This window comes from Delphinapterus leucas, chromosome 19, assembly GCF_059928025.1.
Source record: "Delphinapterus leucas isolate spDelLeu-1000000601 "Yukka" chromosome 19, BTC_Dleu_Yukka2, whole genome shotgun sequence".
NCBI lineage: Eukaryota > Metazoa > Chordata > Mammalia > Artiodactyla > Monodontidae > Delphinapterus > Delphinapterus leucas.
The window spans coordinates 42773585-42793577 of record NC_143147.1 but is presented as its reverse complement, the minus strand read 5'-3'; the positions used below and the strand labels follow the sequence as shown (position 1 = coordinate 42793577).

The window sequence follows — 19993 nt, the reverse complement described above, 5'->3', positions numbered from 1 at the left end:
GTGGGATCTTCCTGGTCCAGGGCTCAAACCTGTGTCCCTTGCATCGGCAGGTGTATTCTTAACCACTGCGCCACCAGGGCAGTCCCAACTTGTTAATGTTTTTGTTGAGGATTTTTTATGTATATTCATGAGACATATAAATATATCGGTAGTTTCTTGTGAGGTATTTATTTTTGGGATCATGTGTTACTGGCCTCATAAAATAAGTTGGTGACTCCTATCTTATAAAAGAGTTTGTGTAGAATATCTAAACTTTTTTGTTTAAATGATTAGTAGAATTTACAAATGAAGCCATTTTTAAGGATTTCTTTGTAAGAAGTTTTAAATTATGAGTTTGGTTTCTTTTATAGATACTGGAATATTCAAATTATCTATTTCAAGGAATTGGGTTTACTTTTATTTTTTTCTTTTGCTTACTCAAGTTTTGTTTCATTGATTTGTTGTATTTTATTCATTCCCTCATTCCACTTTCATTTGATTTAACTTGCTCTTTTCCTACTTTCTTAAGGTGAAAACATTGATCTCTTCATCTGTTCTAGTATGAAGGAACACATGTCTTTATAATTTAAATCTTATCATTTAGAATGTGTATTTATGTACATTTTAGAACGAGGTCTCGTTTCTGATAGATTCTTGATTAGGGTTGAACTGTATCAATCTACATATTAACCCTTATATTAATGGTTTGTCTTTTATTATGGGTTTGTCTGTGTATATATTGCAATTTGTGTTACTAGGTTTTATACTTATACAATCAAATTCTCACAAATAACTGTAGCTTTATTTCTTTCTTGTAGTAATTTCTTATGCACATACCTTCTATACTGTGTTGAGTAGAGTGGCCATATTCTTCAAGTGTTCTTCTCTAATCCCTGATTTTAGGGTGAAAGCTTTCAGTATTTCATCATTATGCAATTGCTAATTTTGTTGATTAAAGTCCAAATCAATTTGCTTGTATTATGTTAGTAAGAAAATTTATTGCCCCTCCCACCTGTTAAAACATAATGGCTTTTGTCTTTATTTATTTGTTTATTTATGTATGTATGTATGTTTTTTGTTTTTTGTTTTTTTTAGCACAAGTCCACCTTACTGTTGTGTGGATTTATATTCACTTCGTACTGGGGAGATGGTCAAGTCCATTCAGTTTAAAACACCTATCTATGATCTCCATTGCAACAAAAGGTAAGCAATTTTTCAGGTGTTTCTTGTGCAAGATAACATACCTCCTGTGCACGTAGTGCATTTCCATTATCATTGACTTTGATATAATAATAATAAAAAAGTCACAAATATGTCTTTGGAATTCTGCCAAATATAAGTAGCTCTTAAGATTTCTTAATGTTTTCAAACTTTTTGTCTTGACCCATTAGTGAAATAATGAAATGGAAAAGAATAAAAGTGCCTGAGCAAACATATGAAGGTTAAATATTGCTTTGAGGAACCTTTTTATATGTATAACATAACATTTTATATATAACTTTTTGTTTAATATATGTACTTCTATATGTTTACTGGTTTATGATGGGAAATGTAATTTTCCTGTTAGCATTCATCAAAACAAAGCTTATTTCTGAAATGTAAAAAAGGCTTTTAAATATTCTTATTTTTTTGCACTTCACAATGGAGCTAAAAGAGGGACCAGCTAGATTTTTCCTAGCCCCATGATGCTAAATGTCTTATCAAGGTCATGGCTGCAAATTATTAATCTCATTAAAGAGCAAACACATGGAACATGGAAAACAAAAAATAAATTTTATAATAAAAGACTCTCAGGTTAGATTTTAAAGAGATATTTCAAAAGTGACTCAAAGTTTGAATGTAAAAGGCAGGGTAAATACTACCTGACAAATACAAACTAAAAGACCAAGACTTTGATATTAATGATAAAAATATTTGAATTCAGTACAAAAATATGAAATAGGACAAAGAAAAGTTCAGTGATAGTGTGTAATTCATAATGAAGATCTAGTTATTATGTATATTTAAACTTAACATCAAACAAAATTATATATGACATAGGAGGTATACTCATGTTATTTCTGGGATAATGTAATTATCCAGTGATATATTAAATTATTAAAAGTTAACATTTTTGGGCTTCCCTGGTGGCACAGTGGTTAAGAATCCGCCTGCCAGTGCAGCAGACATGGGTTTGAGCCCTGGTCCAGGAAGATCCACATGCAGCGGAGCAACTAAGCCCATGCGCCACAACTACTGAGCCTGTGCTCTAGAGCCCACGAGCCACAACTACTTAAGCCCGTGTGCCTGGAGCCCTTGCTCTGCAAGAATAGAAGCCACTGCAGTGAGAAGCCCGAGCACCGCAATGAAGAGTAGCCCCGGCTCGCCGCAACTAGAGAAAGCCATGTGTAGCAACGAAGACTCAATGCAGCCAAAAATAAATACATTAATTAATTAAATACATTTTAAAAATCAACATTTTTAAATGGGTGGATCTAGTAGTTAAATATTTAACAACAGTTGTAAGGAGCAATACTCTAAAATGTAGTTTATAAAATAACTTCATTTCAGATACATTTTAATTTTGAAAATTTATAACTTTTCCCTAATTATTTATAAATCTTGAACTTTGGGAGAAATACAGATTCTGATTAATTTTAATATTTCAATAATCAGAAATGTCTCATTTACATTGAATAATAGTTATCTGAGCTTCCTTTCTCCCTCCCTCCCTCCCTCCCTCCCTCCCTTCCTCCCTTTCTCCCTTTCTCCCTCCCTCCCTCTCTCATTTTGGCTCTTGTGTTGGGAAATTCAGCAATCATTTTAAGTGCCAGGTTGTATAAATCCATTTTATGTTTAATTCCATGACTTTGAGCCAGCACTGGAAAAACACTTTTAGTAAATAGCCAGCAGTTTATTGATCTCATACATTCTTAATGAAGGTAGGTTCATTTGATTTATAATGAATGAAAATGAAATTTTATTTTGAGGTGTAGTTCTCCTGTGACTTTTCTTCCTTTCATCTTGTCTATCTTGATCATATTAAGGATTTTGTGACTGTATTTTGACATTTAAGAAGCAGATGTTTCTAGCCTATATGCTTTAAGAAGCATTTGATTTTTAAAAATTCCTTTGGTACATACTTACTTAAATCTAGATGATTTAACTTATTTATAGTTCAGTTTACAGAATTACACATTAACATTTTCTTTTGTGGTTTTTTCCCTCTAATTTTAGGATCCTTGTCGTAGTATTGCAGGAGAAAATTGCTGCCTTTGATAGCTGTACTTTCACAAAAAAATTTTTTGTCACAAGTACGTATCAACTTGATTTATTTCCTATCATATGCATTGAGTTTATACTACTTACTTGATAGAATCAGCAGACTAATTGGAATCATAACATCAGTATTTCATGCTTATTCAGTTACTGTATTTTTATGTTTCTGTGATGTCTTATTTAGTAATATAATTTTATGGTATATGTGTTCAACCCACAGTGCATTTTCTTCATATTACTGTGGAAGCCTTGTTGTATACCTCAGCTTTTCCTTATATATTTTCCTTGAGTCGTTGTGATTAATTTAGATTTGTGTAGCTATGTTGTTAAATTACTTAATTAACATAACATACTTGTGGACATAACTGGATTATTATTCATGAGGGAAATGTGTCAGTCTTTCACTCCTTCTTTCCCCCACCTGTCACAACTCTGCCTGGATTTGCAGAAATAAGCCTAGATTCTGGATCCAAACACACACACACACACACACACACACACACAGAGACACAGACACAGTCATACAGAGAGAGTGAGTGTTTGATCAGTTGATCTATTTTTTAAAAAATTGGCCCATGCAGTTGTGGGAGCTGGCAAGTCCAAGATTTGCAAGGCAGTCCAGCAAGCTGGAAATTCCAACAGGGGCCTTGTCTGGAGTTAGATTTTTTTTTTTTTACTACAGCCTAGTACAACAATAGTTTTCACTCTTTCGTATTTTAACTCTTAACACTCACCATCAAAGCTATTGCTGTTTTTTCAGAGAATCTGTTATGTGTATGCTGCAGAAATAGTTCTGTTGGAACAGAGCTCATTTTTGTTATGTGTAGGGAATCCCAATCATACTGTTGCATCTCCTGAAATATCAGAACTATTTACACACTTACTCATCAGATGTTAATCCATGTATTAAGCTCTGAGTAGGAGACATTATTCCTTTCTGGTTAGAGCTCATGTTCTTGTTAATATCTTGCAGTCTATATATTATTGCATACATTATATAATATATACTATACTATATATAACACATGAATAATTCATTGTAATATATAGTTTATCATTTTGTAGCCTATGAAGAAGAATACAACTCACCTCCTTGATCTTGTAATCTTTTCTCTCAGAGATGTACAGAGATAATAATGGAGATCATGTTCATTGATATATTTTTGTTTTATCACAAGTTTACACCGTTTACAAATTTACATTAGTATCTCTAGCACCTAGGACATTGGCTGGCACAATGTAGGCTCTCATTAACTATTTCTTGAATGACTGAGTACGTTAACCCACTTATCAGTCAGTTATTTCATACTGATCAGAAATTTACTGATGTTTTAATAATGATTAAATATAGATTACCAGGAAGGATCTTTTATTGTTTTATCTATAAATTAAAAGTTTTGGGGGAGCATACATTTGTTAATAACATCTTCATTCAAAAATGTAGTATATATATAATATAGTAAGCTTTGAAAATTACATGGCCTGTTTTAGCATATTAATTCTTACAGATCTTATGCATTAATATATTACCTTATAATTATATCACTCACTATTAAAATTGAAACAAGTAGAGAAATAGAGGAATCATGTATGAGTCTTTCCATTTCTTCCAGGTGTGTGAGCTACAGAGGAGTGAATTAGAACAGAGTATGAATATTTCAGCCAGATTTAGATGCCAGTTTTTCCTGAGTATTTGTCTTTACATCTTATCAGTAGTCTTCTGTTGTTTATCGTTAATCAAAGATATGTGTGTGTTGGCTTCTGCAAAGTTAGACATCTCTGTTGCAGGTCCATTTTAATTTTATACTCACAGATAGCTCTTGCTGCCTCAGCTGAGTGTTAAATTGGGGAGAACTCTCAAATCATTATTTGTTAAGATAGTTTATTTAAATGACAATATATGTTTTGAAATTTAAACCTTATTTAAACACTGGGCTCTACTGCGCTGTGCATGTTGAAAGTAATATTACACTTGCCAATAGATTTCAGTTTTCTTCTCTGTAATAAATGGTAGGGTATAAAGTCAGTTGTCACAGCTACTAAAGAGAAGTTAATATATGTAAGTAAGTTACTAATGGAGAGTTAATAATACTATTATTATTCTTTATCCACTAAAAAAAAACTAGCATAAATAATAATGCTAGTTTTTTTTTAGTGGATAAATAAACCTTATAGATTTTTCATTGATTAATACCCACTATAGAATTTTAAAAGAAAAAATTAAACTTTATTATAAAGAAAGAATTAAAATAATTAGGTTTGTGTATTTCATAGTTAGAGTCAAAGGACATAGGCTTTGTAATAATTTTGATACATTGGAATCAAAATAGGCTTTTCACAATACTCTGGTTGGAGAAAATGGGCAATGTATTATTTATATTATAATAGTAAATATTATATTTATATTATAATAGTAATTTTTAAGCTTAGATGATCTAATTAAATTTTGCATAAAATCATGTAGATATAACCTGTATCTTTAATTGTTTATATCTATGTATGAGTGAAATTTGTCTCAACCAGCATGTCTGTTATTTAACTAATGGGTGATAGAAATATATTTGTTTCAAATAAGGACCTACAAATAAGATTTAAACAAAACCCTATGCACTGTAGGCTATAATTACAATTTATTTTTTAAGAGAGTTTTGTTTTTGCACATTGATGATTTTGCAGCTTTTCTGGGAGAGTATTTTGCAGTCTGAGATTTTGCAATAGAAGAATTTGTTTTTGGAATGTCCTGACTTGGGTTAACTTACAGAAAGTACCTAAAGCCCTTGAGTCAATTGGCAGGATCAATATAGAAACTGGCACATTACAGAAATTTCATATTTTCATGGGATTTTACTGTACTTTCTCAATTAAACCATTTATAGTGGAAATAAGAGTGAAAATACCTTTAAGCAGAAGAAGAGAGACTATAGTATGTATTCTTCTTACTTTTCAGTCTTACTTGAAATCATGAAGTTCTTGTAGAAAGGTGAATTTTTAGTCACGTTAAAATGGTGAAATGAACCTTTGATTTTCAATCATTTTGCTTATTTGATAAACATTAGTCATTTAGTGATATGGCAAAAATATTGCATTTTATTAAATTACTAAAGCCATAGATATACCATTTTATTTCCTATGAGTGTTATTTTTGTGATGCCTTTTTTCTTTTTTAAAAAAAATTTATTTATTTATTGGCTGCGTTGGGTCTTCGTTTCTGCACACGGGCTTTCTCTGTTTGCGGCAGGCGGGGTCTACCCTTGTTGTGGAGCATGGGTTCTAGGCGCGCGGGCTTCAGTAGTTGTGGCACGTGGGCTCAGTAGCTTTGGCTCGCGGGCTTAGTTGCTCCATGGCATGTGGGATCTTCCTGGACCAGGGCTCGAACCCGTGTCTCCCGCATTGACAGGCGGATTCTTAACCACTGTGCCACCAGGACAGTCCCTAAATGTTATTTTTTAAAAAAAATTTATTTGGGGAAATATATACAATTATTTAAAGACGGTAGTATAATGAACCACCATGTATTTATCATCTAGTTTCAATAAATACCAACTCGTGGACAATCTTTTTCATTTATACCCTTCCCAAATTATTTTGAAGCATATCCCTGACATATAATTTAATCTATTATCTATATTTAAATGATAAGAACTTACAAAATCATTATTTCTGTATTACCAATTGATCAAATAATTTATCGTCTAAACTCTGAGGTCTTTTGATTGGAACAAAGGCCTTACTTGATGTAACTGTGGTCAACAAATGTAAACTTGTACATTCCTTCCAACTGAACTCTCAAGGTTTTTGGCATACAAAACCTTCTTTATCAAAATCCAGTGTCCTTGCTAAATCTTTATTTCTACAACCCATTTTCATGCTGCTTATGCTACATTTTCTTTGAGCCACTCATAAATCTCAGTTCTTTACAAGGGCTCTGTTTTCCTGCCTGAAATGGCCTTTTCACTAGCAGTCTCTCTTTCCAGAGTGACTTAATCCAACATGTCTTTCTAGCCCCAGTGTAGATGTTAGTTCTTATGTGATGTATTTCCTGATCCCCTTAGTTTAAGGAAGCCTCTCCTTCTTCTAAATCCCCAAAGATAGCAATTCCCAAAATCTATCCACAGAACAGTAGACCTTCAACATGCTGTGTAAATCAGGATGCCCTGGTCAAATAAACTTAGGAAATGCTGCCTTCTATTGGAGGATGCCAGTGGTGATTAGCATTTTAATCTGTTTAAATTTATTTACTATATTTCAATATTTCCTAGATTTATTAGATTACAGACCTCTTTTTTTACCCAATACCCTTTGGGAATGCTTTTATAGTGTAATTTTTCCCTCTGTTAAGACACTTAATTTCTATGTTATTGTATGTGTCTTCTGTCTACTTGTTCTATCTTTGCTGCTATATAGTAATTTCCTTGAGAGCGAAGTTATTCATCTTGACTTGGATTAAGGAAGTAGGTCCGTCATGCAAGGTATAATATATCCATTTGTTCTAGCTAACTTAAAAATATTTCTGATGCTTATTTTTGGTTCTTACAATAATAAAACTCAATTTGCTAAAGATGAAAACATTTATCACAACTATTTCTACTTTCAAAGCATCAGTGGTTCTTTTCCAAGATGTTTAGCTAGCCAAAAGCGTTGAGAATGTAGTACAACTCTATCAAAAGTTATCAGATAAGGAAGAAAGTTATTCATACAGGATCAGTAGTCATCTCTAGAGAAAGTGATATAGGTTTAAACTGGGAATTATAAATTTGGTGGGTATTTAAAGGAATGACTGTATGAATGCATATATGAACAAAGTTTCTTTCTCATGTTGGAGTTAAGTACACAGATTTTCTGAAGTATGAGTTTATTTGAAAATTACACCTTTGTAGTGATCAGCTCTTGAGTATCTCTCCAGTATCTGGAGTATTGTTTCCCCTTTCAGGAGCAGGAGCTTCTGTTTTATAAGCCTTTAGGAAGCACAAAATATCAGTTGAGTTTGATAAAAATGAGTGCGCTTTTTTTTTTTTTTACGTTAATATTGTTTTAGGATCTTTGCCATATAGTCCCAAATGCTTCCCTCTGTATTGCTGGACTACTGAACAGTTGAAACAAGTATTATTAAAATATTAGTTTCATATTGTGTGAATTGTTCATGATAGGAAGAAGAGATCTGGAAGGATCACTAGTGTGTCTAGTGTTGCAGTCAGGTGCTTTATAAGTGGCATGCAGCAAGTCCTGGTCAAGTGGAGTGGAGCCCACAGTAGTGAATTTTCAGTAATTTCTGATTCATTAGGATTATCACTTATTCTGTGACTGTACTGCTTGTAAAATGGGTCTCGTGGCTTGAGGATGCCATGAAGTCTGTTTAGTATGGATTTCTTTAAGTCTGAAATGTATGTTAAATGTTGAAAAATGGGGTAGTATAAAAGTACAACTGTCATTTCTTGGTGATAAATGATGGAAATAAGTGTAATAAACTATGTGTTAGAATCCAGCAATATCTTTTGAAGATAGATGTCTAGTATCGTTGTCAGAACACACCTGCGTAACCTGGAAGGGGGTATGAGAAGGGGCTTTTGGGATTCTATAATGTCCTGTTTTTTGTTTTGGGTGCTGCTTTTATGCACGCATATGTTTACTTTGTTGACTTGGGTACTTCTTTATCTATATTATATTTAAATACATAGTTTACATTAAAAAAAGAGTCCAGAAAGCATCAAGAACAACAAAAGTTGTGATTTCTCTCCTCACACTCTGAATGCCATTCATTGTAGCATTTCACAGCAGATCTCCCCAAACCCTTCATCTATAATACTCTGGCCAATAGTAGTTATATATCTCATTTCATACTTCCATTTTCTCACCATTCTTAGTTACGTATTATTTTACTTTACTTGAAAACCCTATAGACCAGATTTATTCAAGGGTTATTAGGTTTGTGATATTGATGATATTTAACACATGTTTGTATGAAGAAATTTAACTTCTTTTCTTTGAAATACAACTTCACCTTAAGGGATTTTTATCAACATTTTAAACAAAATTGAGCAAGACTTAATATTTAAAATCAAGGAACACATGGAGCCATTTCCTAACTTTAAATAAGCTTATTTTTCCCTAATTTTTGCAACCCCCACCCCCATCCCCCACCCCCCTTCCTTTAAACAGACTGAAACTTTTGGCAGGTGGAAAGAAGCATGGTATAGGTTATGTGTGTTTCTCTGAATTTGGGTTATTCCATGCTTGTAAGCCAGTTTTGCTTGGGACAGTGAGAAGTACAGGATATAGGGATTGGAGGACAGGGGAGCTGATAGGCATACTGAGAATAGCATTCGTGGTAGCCCATTTAGTTTTTTTCCCCCATTGATTGGTTTCTAGTTATTAAAGAATTAGTACTAAAGCCCATGTAGAATGACAGATTCTTAATGAGGATATTGTTTTGTTCATGCAAGCATTTAATTTCTAAAAGAGTTTGAAAAGCTCTTGTGTAATACAATCATGATTGCCTAAGTTGTGTATGAATACAATGATGAGACTGTAAAATAAGTAGAGACAGCTGTGTCCATCAGAGAAAGCACCATGGGAATTTGTGCCAAAGGGTGGAAGGGTCAGGTAAAGAGAGCTGATAGAGAACTGGAAAGGGAACACAGCCAATATGATGAGAAAGGAGACACCTTCGTATGTGGCTGTACAGAAAAGGTGGCCTTGAGCAGCTGTCTGATGTGGAAATCCAAAACCCACGTATGATTAAGAAAACAAAAGACCAAGACTGATAGATGTCATTAGCAGTCATTTCCAGTGTGCTTAAGCTTAAATGCAGATATGAAGTCTCCAGAGAGACCAAAGGATTGCATAGGAAGTAACTCTTTCCACTGGCTTCTGTTTTTACTTTGAGGAGGAAAATTTATTCCTTACAATCCTAATGTTATGTCTTAGGGTTAGAATGTGTATTTTTCATTTATGTTAATGGTGAATTACAAATAAGGAATGTATTTTAAGGATCTTTAAAATGCAAAATTATTTTTAATTTTGGGAAGAGGAACCTTTCTTTTTATGTTTCTAAGCAAGCTTGTAACATTGATAAGAAGAGATTGGCAGGTTAATGTGGCATCTAAGACCAGTTCAAGTTAAAACCCTGTTCTTTTGGTTTCCCATCTATATACAACAGACTAGGCTGCCGTGGTGTTTTCATAGCCCAGGCAGGTGTTCAGTATAAAGTGGACTCTAAATAACATGTATGCCATGAACTAACGTGATTTTCATATTTTCTGCACATAATTCCCACCCATTGAACCCCTTGAGCCTTTGAATGGCATTACTCTGTTTCATATACATAAAAAATAAAGCAAAAATGAAATCAAGTTTTAAATTCAAAGCTCATGGAACCTTAAGAGGGTCATTAATCAGGAGTAAGATGGTCAAATAAATCTCTGAAATGATATTTAATATTTTATGTGCTTATTCTTTCTGGAGAGGGTTTCATAGTCCTTTCTGAACTTCATTCAGTGTGTGGTCTTTTGTGACTTGTGTCTTTCACTGAACATAGTAGAAGATTATACTTTTTAGAGCAGTTTTAGGTTCACAGCAAAATTAATCAGAAGGCACAGAAATTTCCCATATCACCCCAGCCCCACACATACATGGTCTCCCTCTCCCCCATTATCAGCATCCCTCACCAGAGTAGTACATTTGTTACACTTGATGAACCTACACTGACACATAATTATCGCTCAGAGTCCATTGTTTATCTTAGGATTCCCTCTTGGTGTTGTACATCAGTGGGCTTGGGTAAATGTATAATGACATATATCCATCATTGTAATATCATACAGAGTATTTTCACTGCCCTAAAAATCTTCTGTGCTTTGCCTGTTCATCTCTGCCCTCCCGTTTCCCCCAGCAACCATGGCATTTCCTAGAATGTCATATAGTTGGAATCATAGTATGTAGCCTTCTCTGATTGGCTTCTTTCAATGAATAATATCATGTTTCCTCCATGTTGTTACCCAACTTCAAGATTTACTATAAAGCTACAGTAATCAAGACAGTGTGACATTGGCAAAAGAATAGACAAACAGAATAGAGAGCCCAGAAATAAATCTTTGATGAAGAAGCAGAGGTAGCACGATGGAGCAGAGATAGTCTCTTTAACAAATGGTACTGAAACTGGACATTCACGGGCATAAAACTGAATTTAGACACAGACTATACATCCTTCACAAAAATTAACTCAAAAAATATCACAGGCCTAAATGTAATACATAAAGTATAAGATTTATAGAAGATAACATAGGTGTAAACCTAGATGACCTTGGGTATGGTGATGACTTTTTAGATACAACACCAAAGGCACAAAAGAAATAACTGATAAAGTGGGCTTCACTAAAATTCAAAACTTATGCTCTGCAAAAGACAATGTCAAGAAAATGAGAAGAAAGGCCACAGACTGAGAGAAAATATTTGTAATAGACAAATTAATATTTGCCAACGAAGCAACTGACAAGGGATTAATCTCCAAAATATACAAACAGCTCATGCAGCTCAATATCAAAAAAACAAACAAACCAATCAAAAAATGGGTGGAAGATCTAAATAGACATTTCTCCAAAGAAGACATACAGAATGCCAAAAAGCACATGAAAAGATGCTCAACATTGCTAATTATTAGAGAAATGCAAATCAAAACTACAATGAGGTGTCACCTCACACCAGTCACGATGGCCATCATCAAAAAAATCTACAAACAATAAATGCTGGAGAGGGTGTGGAGAAAAGGGAACCCTCCTACACTCTTGGTGGGAATGTAAACTGGTACAGCCACTATGGAGGTTCCTTAAAAAACTAAAAATAGAACTACCATATGACCCAGGAATCCCACTCCTAGCATATACCTGGAGAAAACCATAATTCGAAAAGATACATGCACCTCAGTGTTCACTGTAGCAGTATTTACAATAGGCAGGACATGGAAGCAACCTAAATGTCCATCAACAGAGGAATAAAGAAGATGTGGTACATATATACAATGGAGTATCACTCAGCCATAAAAAAAGAACAAAATAATACCATTTGCAGCAACATGGATGGACCTGGAGATTATCATACTGAGTGAAGTTAAGTCAGACACAGACAAATATCATGATATTGCTTATATGTGGAATCTGAAAAAAGGGGTACAGATGAACTTACCTTCTCTACAAAACAGAAGTAGAGTCACAGATGTAGAAGACAGACTTATGGTTAACGGGATAAGGTGGGCAGGGATAAATTGGGAGATAGGGATTGACATATATACACTACTATATATAAAATAGATAACTAGGACTTCCCTAGTGGTGCAGTGGTTAAGAATCCTCCTGCCAATGTAGGGGACACGGGTTCGAGCCCTGGTCCGGGAAGATCCCACATGTCACGGAGCAACTGGGCCCATGTGCCACAACTACTGAGCTTGTGCTCTAGAGTCCGCGAGCCACAACTACTGAAGCCCGCACATCTAGAGCCCGTGTTCCGCAACAAGAGAAGCCACCGCAATGAGAAGCCCACACACTGCAACGAAGAGTAGCCCCTGCTCACCTCAACTAGAGGAAGCCCATGCACAGCAACCAAGACCCAACGCAGCCAAAAATAAAATAAAATAGGTAACTAATAAGAACCTACTGTACAACACAGTAGAACAGGGAACTCTACTCAATACTCTGTAATGGCCTATATGGGAAAAGAATCTAAAAAAAGAGTGGTTATATGTATGTATAACTGATTCACTTTGCTGTACACCTGAAACTAACACAACATTGTAAATCAACTATACTCCAAAAAAAAAAAAAAAAAAAAAAGAGGACAAACCTAATAATGGGCTGTTATCCAAAATATACAAAGAACTCTTAAAATTCAGCAAGAACAAAATAACCTGATTAAAAAATGGGCCAGTGACTCTGACAGGCACCTCACCAAAGAATAATAAGCATATGATATGATACTCCACATTATATGTCATCAGAGAAATGCAAATTAAAACAATGAGATAACCATCACACGTCTAAAATCCAAAACACTGAGAACACCAGTGCTGTCAGAGTTGTGGAACAACAGGAACTCTCATTGCTGGTGGGCAGGCAAAATGGTGCAGCCACTTTTGGAATACAATTTGACAGTTTCTTACAAAACTAGACCCACTCTTAGTATACAATCCAGCAATCTCACTTCTTGTGATTTAACCAAAGGAGTTGAAAACTATGTTCACACAGCCTTCACACAGATATTTATAGCAGCTTTATTCACATTGCCAAAAGTGGAAGCAACCAAAGTGTCCTTCAGTGTGTGAATGGATAAACTGTGGTGTATCCTGACAGTGGAATATTATACGTCATTTCTTTTTATTGCTGGCCATTTAGTTTGTTTCCATTTTGGGGGTTTTATGAATAATGCTTTCATAAATGAAAGGTTTTTATGGGGACATCTATTTTTGATTCTCTTGGATATAAGTATTTGTGTGGATATGTTTTCGTTTCTCTTGGGTATGTACCCAGGAGTCGAATTACTGCCTCATATGGTAATTCTATCCTTAACTATTTGAAGAGCTGTTGGGCACAGTGACTGCACATTTTACATTCCTACCAGCAGTGTATGAGGGTTCCAGTTTCTCACCAATGATTGTTAATAAGATTATATAGCCATCCTGTTGGTATCTCACAAAGTAGTATCTGATTATACTTTTTTTTTATCTTTATTGGAGTATAATTGCTTTACAATGGTATGTTAGTTTCTGCTTTATAACAAAGTGAATCAGTTATACATATACATATGTTGCCATATCTCTTCCCTCTTGCGTCTCCCTCCCTCCCACCCTCCCTATCCCACCCCTCTAGGTGGGTCACAAAGCACCGAGCTGACCTCCCTGTGCTATGCGGCTGCTTCCCACTAGCTAGCTATTTTACGTTTGATAGTGTATATATGTCCATGCTACTCTCTCACTTTGTCACAGCTTACCCTTCCCCCTCCCCATATCCTCAAGTCCATTCTCTAGTAGATCTGTGTCTTTATTCCCGTCGTACCCCTAGGTTCTTCATGCCCTTTTTTTTTTTCTTAGATTCCATATATATGTGTTAGCATACAATATTTGTTTTTCTCTTTTTGACTTCACTCTGTATGACAGACTCTAGGTCCATCCACCTCACTACAAATAACTCAGTTTCGTTTCTTTTTATGGCTGAGTAATATTCCATTGTATATATGTGCCACATCTTCTTTATCCATTCATCTGTTGATGGACACTTAGGTTCCTTCCGTGTCTTGGCTATTGTAAATAGAGCTGCAATGAACATTTTGGTACATGACTCTTTTTGAATTATGGTTTTCTCAGGGTATATGCCCAGTAGTGGGATTGCTGGGTCGTATGGTAGTTCTGTTTGTAGTTTTTTAAGGAACCTCCATACTGTTCTCCATAGTGGCTATATCAATTTACATTCCCACCAGCAGTGCAAGAGTGTCCCTTATACTTTTTTTTGATAGATCTTTATTGGAGTATAATTGCTTCACAATACTGTGTTAGCTTCTGTTGCACAACAAAGCGAATCGGCCATCTGCATACACGTGTCCCCATATCCCCTCCCTCTTGAGCCTCCCTCTCATCCTCCCTATCCCACCCCTCTAGGTCATTGCACAGCACCTAGCCGATTTTCCTGTGCTATGCTGCTGCTTCCCACCAGCCAACTGTTCTACATTCGGTAGTGTATATATGTCGGTGCTACTCTCACTTCACCCCAGCTTAGCCCTCCCACCCCATGTCCTCAAGTCCATTCTCTACATCTACCTCTTTATTCCTGCCCTGCAACTAGGTTCATCAGTACCATTTTTTTTTAATTTGCATTTCCTTATGGCTAATGATGCTGAGTATCTTTTCATATGCTCATCTTCTATCTTCTTTGTCAAATTTTACATTGATTTATTTGTCTTTATTGAGTTATACTAGTTCTGTTTATATTTTAGATACAAGTCAGTTATCAGATATATGTTTTGCCCAACTCCCATTCTCTGAGTTGTCTTTTCTCTTTCTTGGTGGTGTCCTTTGAAGCACAAAGATTTTAGTTTTGATGAAGTTTATCTATTTTTTTCTTTTATCATTTGTACTTTTGGTGTCATATCTAAGAAAGCATTGCCTATGGTTATGAAGGTTTACCATGGTTTGTTCCAAGAGGTTAATACATTAGCTTTAGTCTTTGATTCATTTCGACTTTGTATGTAGTGTGAGGCCAGGGTTCAGTTTCATTCGTTTGCATGAGGATATCAGTTGACCTATCATCATTCGTTGAAAGGATTATTCTTTCCCCATTGACTTGTCTTGGTAGCGTTGTTGAAAGCCAGTTGACCATAAATGCAGACATCTGTTTTTTCGAAAAAGGTCTGAAATCTTTTGAGTTGTCTTTTCCAAGAAAAATAAGGCAGGGTGTTACAGAGAGTAGTTAAATCCTTTGTTTTTCAAAATGAGTTCAGGTCTTCTCCCCACTAGGACCAACATTCTGGGAGGATGCCATGTAAAATTGCATCAGTCTCATGAATCTTTTAGTTATGGAATCATCTTCATGTAGCATGCTTTTTGTGGATTTTACCTTTATTTAAATTTGGAAACCTGATATTTTTAAATATCCAGTTCTCTTTTACTTTGTTCACAAACACTGTAACCTTGTTAGAATTAGTCCCAGTATTATAGAGGTTTGGGTTGTGTTTTTTTTGTTGTTTTTTGTTTCTTTTTTCTTCACTTGTTTTCAGAGTTTAGCTGGAGGCAATGGTTAATCTTTAAAGGAGTCATGCTTATAAAGTTGGGATAGTGCTGAGAGGCTGATGGTCTGCTGATTCCAGCTGTAAAATGTTCTTTGGAGAGCAGAAAAACAATTTGCTTTCATTCCAATACATTATAATTCTTGAGATCCACTAGCTTTCTAAAAACATTGACTCAAAAAGTGAAATGAAGAATTGTAAACTACATCTTTTCTTAGTATTCTTTAGTATTTGGAAGGTAGGTATACTTATTAGGATCTGTTGAGGCAAAATAGTTATCGGAGTTGGTTGAGTTAGATTATGTTGACTTTAAAGTTCAGGAGATTAGCTGCCTCTAATGTAATGCCACAATTCACAGGTATTTATTTCTGGTTTTTTTTTGGTTATTTTTTTTCATGACATTTTAAAAGGGGAAATTTTCTTATAGACAGTGTTTATGCTCATTTCTCCAGTTCTGAAAGTATATATGGTCTATGTATATACACTTACATAAAAGTACATTTTGGTGTGAAAAAAGTACATTTAGGTGTGGATGTCATAATGAAATCTATTATGTAAATATTGTGTGATATATATATTAGGGTGTGTTGTCTTTGTATTATATTAGTGGACCTTTTTTTCTACGTATATGTCCATAATATGTGTCCATAATATGCCTTCAGTGATTACAGTAACATCACAGTTACCCAGAAGCTGATTTTCCAGAAATCCAAACATTCCAAACACACCACTTTAAACCCTGAAATACAAAAAAAGTTTTTAAACAATGAGTGAAACATTAGAAAACTTATATCTTATATTTTGTATGACATATGGATTTTCTCTTAGGATTATTATCTTCATCTTCTTTAAAAATGAACACTCAGGGAATTCCCTGGCGGTCTAGTGGTTAGGACTCCGTGCCGAGGGCCCAGGTTCAGTCCCTGGTCAGGGAACCAAGATCCCACAGGTTGCTCGGTGTGGCGAAAAAACAAAGAAAAAAGAAAACTCAAAGTAGATGGAGTTGAAGGAGCTGAAATGAAAACTAGCAGTAACAAAAGCAACAGCGACTTGCACTTCTCTAGTGGCTGTGAACACAACGGCATTACCATTTCAGAATCACCACGATTGCTAGTCAAAGGCTTTCTGAATTCAGGCAAGCATGTATGTACAATTAAGGAAGATTTCTATTAAAAAATGGCTTTAAAATGAACACAAAAAGCCTAACCTAAAGAATAGGCAAGCACAATATTTGAAAAATATTTGAAAATTTTTCTTCTGTAGATAACTTTTTATTTTGCAAGTGTGTCTTATACATATGCTTTGATTAATTTAGGTGCATTGTTTAATTTATTCAAACATTTATTAAGCTATTTTTCAGGTATTATTCTAAGTATAGATTTAGCTGTGAACAAAAGACACAAACACGACCTTAATCAAGTGGGAGGAAGACAGAAAATAAAGAAGCAAAAAGATAAATAAATATATTACAGAACATATAAAATTATTTTTATTTTTTATTTATTTTATTTATTTATTTATTTTTGCGGTACGCAGGCCTCTCACTGTTGTGGCCTCTCCCGTTGTGGAGCACAGGCTCCGGACGTGCAGGCTCAGCGACCATGGCTCACGGGCCTAGCCACTCCGCGGCATGTGGGATCTTCCCGGACCAGGGCTCGAACCTGTGTCCCCTGCATCAGCAGGCGGACACTCAACCACTGCGCCACCAGGGAAGCCTATTTTTATTTTTGACAGTACTTGTCAAAGTAGTTAATTATTCATTCATTGATAACTCTATTCCTATTAGGATCAGCACTAGACTGAGACTTTCTGCTGGGTAAGGTATTTTCAGGTGTGCTGTTCATGCTATTCAGATTATGCTATTTTTTCCTGGTACGCTTATGTGTTTCATGCAATTTGGCTGTTTTTCTTTGTTTGTATTGTTTTGTTTTTTGTCATGGGAAGAAAAGGTTATTTTTATAAAAACCTGTCTCGTATAAGTTTAGATTCCAAATTGAGACCTAAGCTATGAAATAGATAACCTCAGTTTGATCCACTAGTGTACATTTTGGGGAAAAACATTTGTGAAAATATTAACCAGATACTTGTGGAATGATAAACAAGGAATTCTTTAGGTTAGGCTTTTTGTGTTCTTTGATTCTGCAGTCTCCTTTGAGTAGTCCCTTAAAAGCAGTTTCGTGAAACCGTGTAATATCATTTTGTGTAGCTGACAGATGAGGACATTATACTCAGAGACCTTATTGGTATAGTCAGAAGGGGAGATGAGACCCTCACGGATGACAGATATCACTTACTTGACTGAATTGTGTTGTGTCTTGTTTAGTGGAGTTCGGGAAGATGGCATTGGTGTTTCCATGGTGTTGGTGACCACTGTCAGGAATGTGTGATATTTTTTTTGAAATTGGAGAACCACAAAATAATCCTACCTACTAGATTGTTTTTGGCTGGGCTGAAAGTAAGAAGAATGAAATTGAATGCTTAATGTAAATGCATAGGATTATGTAAATTAGTCCCCCAACATCTCCTGATGCACCCTTTGTGGATTACTTCTCCCCATTAGCTCCACACCTAAATTACTTGTTCTACCCTGCCCCTGTTATTGTCATTTTTTTTTAGGGTTATGTCTTTCTTATCTTTGCCCTTAAATTCCTGAGCCAATTGTATCCTTTCTCTTTCTTCTCTAAACAGTTTTGCTAGACTTATGAAATTGTAGGCTTATGATCTTTAAATGATTCTTCTTGGCTTCTCTCTCTTGTTCCAGGAATAACTGTATAAAATGCCCAATTTTTGCGAAAAGTGAATACCAGTTCTTCCCAGATTTATTTCTTATTGGAACAGAGTCAAAACCCAAAGGAAACTGTAGAGGAGAAAAAAATGAACCTCTTTTAGCTATTAAAATAATGACTAGGTTATGGGAATTTTATGTGAGACTTGAAAAAATAAAAGCATTTGATTATTCTGTTTTTATGGCATCAAAATATGATGCACCAACGGAAATTATTAAATTTCTTACATTGCCATTTGAAAATTTTCAGGCTGCTACCCTTGTCCTGGGCCCAACATGAATCCTATTGCTCTTGGGAGCCGCTGGCTTGCTTATGCAGAAAACAAGGTAAGCGGGGCCGTGTTGGAATGTTTGTAATGGAGCAAGTGTTGAAGAGTTTTCCAAAGGTAATTAACAACCAATAATGAATGTTTAACTTACTAGTTTGTTTTCTCTGGTTTGGTTTTTGTTTTAATTGGGCACCCAGTTGTCTGATCTTATTGCTCAGGATCAATATTTGGACTCAGCCTTACTTTTCCAGGCTCAGTTTTATATAGAGAACTTTACTCCATTAATTTTAAATCACAGCATTGATATCATCACAGGAGTTTCTGTGGAGCTAGAAATCAGGAGGCAGGAATGACTTCTGTCTTTAGTAGTAGGTTGGGAACCTGAGGCATAGAATAATTTAATGGACTTTAACTGTATGTGTACATTTAAATCTAAACAAGAGTTCTGCCATTTGTTGTTATTTATCAATCTCACTTATCTCTTAAGGTCATCATAGTAAATGAAGATATTATATTTATACATTGAAACTTTTTTTATGTCTAGTTCAAAGCAAAGGGCAAATCCCTTTTTATGCCATTTAGTGCCCTGCATATGAATATAGAACGAAACCTAAAAAAAATTACAGACTTCAAAGAAGATTGTTTTTTGTTCCATTTTTGCTTGTTTGTATGGTTACTGTATATTGAGAATAATATGAAATAATATGTATTGAAGAGTTCTTGACACAAGTCTGGATATGGTAAGTACAACAATTATTTGGTGAAACTACAGTATATCTCTAGCCTCTGGAATTCATAAAATCAAGAAACTACTGGAGGAATTTATTTTTCTGGATGAATCCCTTGATGCTTTTTCCAGAATTCTGTCCGCTACATATAGGTATTTTGCATTTTAGTGAATGCTGTATTTATACTCTACCCTCTTCTTTCTCTGGATTAT

The 19993-nt window shown here is 34.9% G+C and overlaps 1 protein-coding gene across 11 annotated transcripts in view; it reads left to right on the top strand.

The window, feature by feature from the left end:
* The window catches only part of BCAS3 (BCAS3 microtubule associated cell migration factor), a 576417-nt gene that overhangs the window by 127655 nt on the left and 428769 nt on the right, over nucleotides 1-19993 (top strand). For all 11 annotated transcript variants that reach the window (XM_022552784.3, XM_089900965.1, XM_089900966.1 and 8 more), the window contains 3 exons: nucleotides 1075-1182; nucleotides 3196-3272; nucleotides 19035-19111. In XM_022552784.3, the coding sequence (XP_022408492.1) occupies nucleotides 1075-1182; nucleotides 3196-3272; nucleotides 19035-19111 (262 nt within the window). The remainder of the gene's footprint in view (nucleotides 1-1074; nucleotides 1183-3195; nucleotides 3273-19034; nucleotides 19112-19993) is intronic.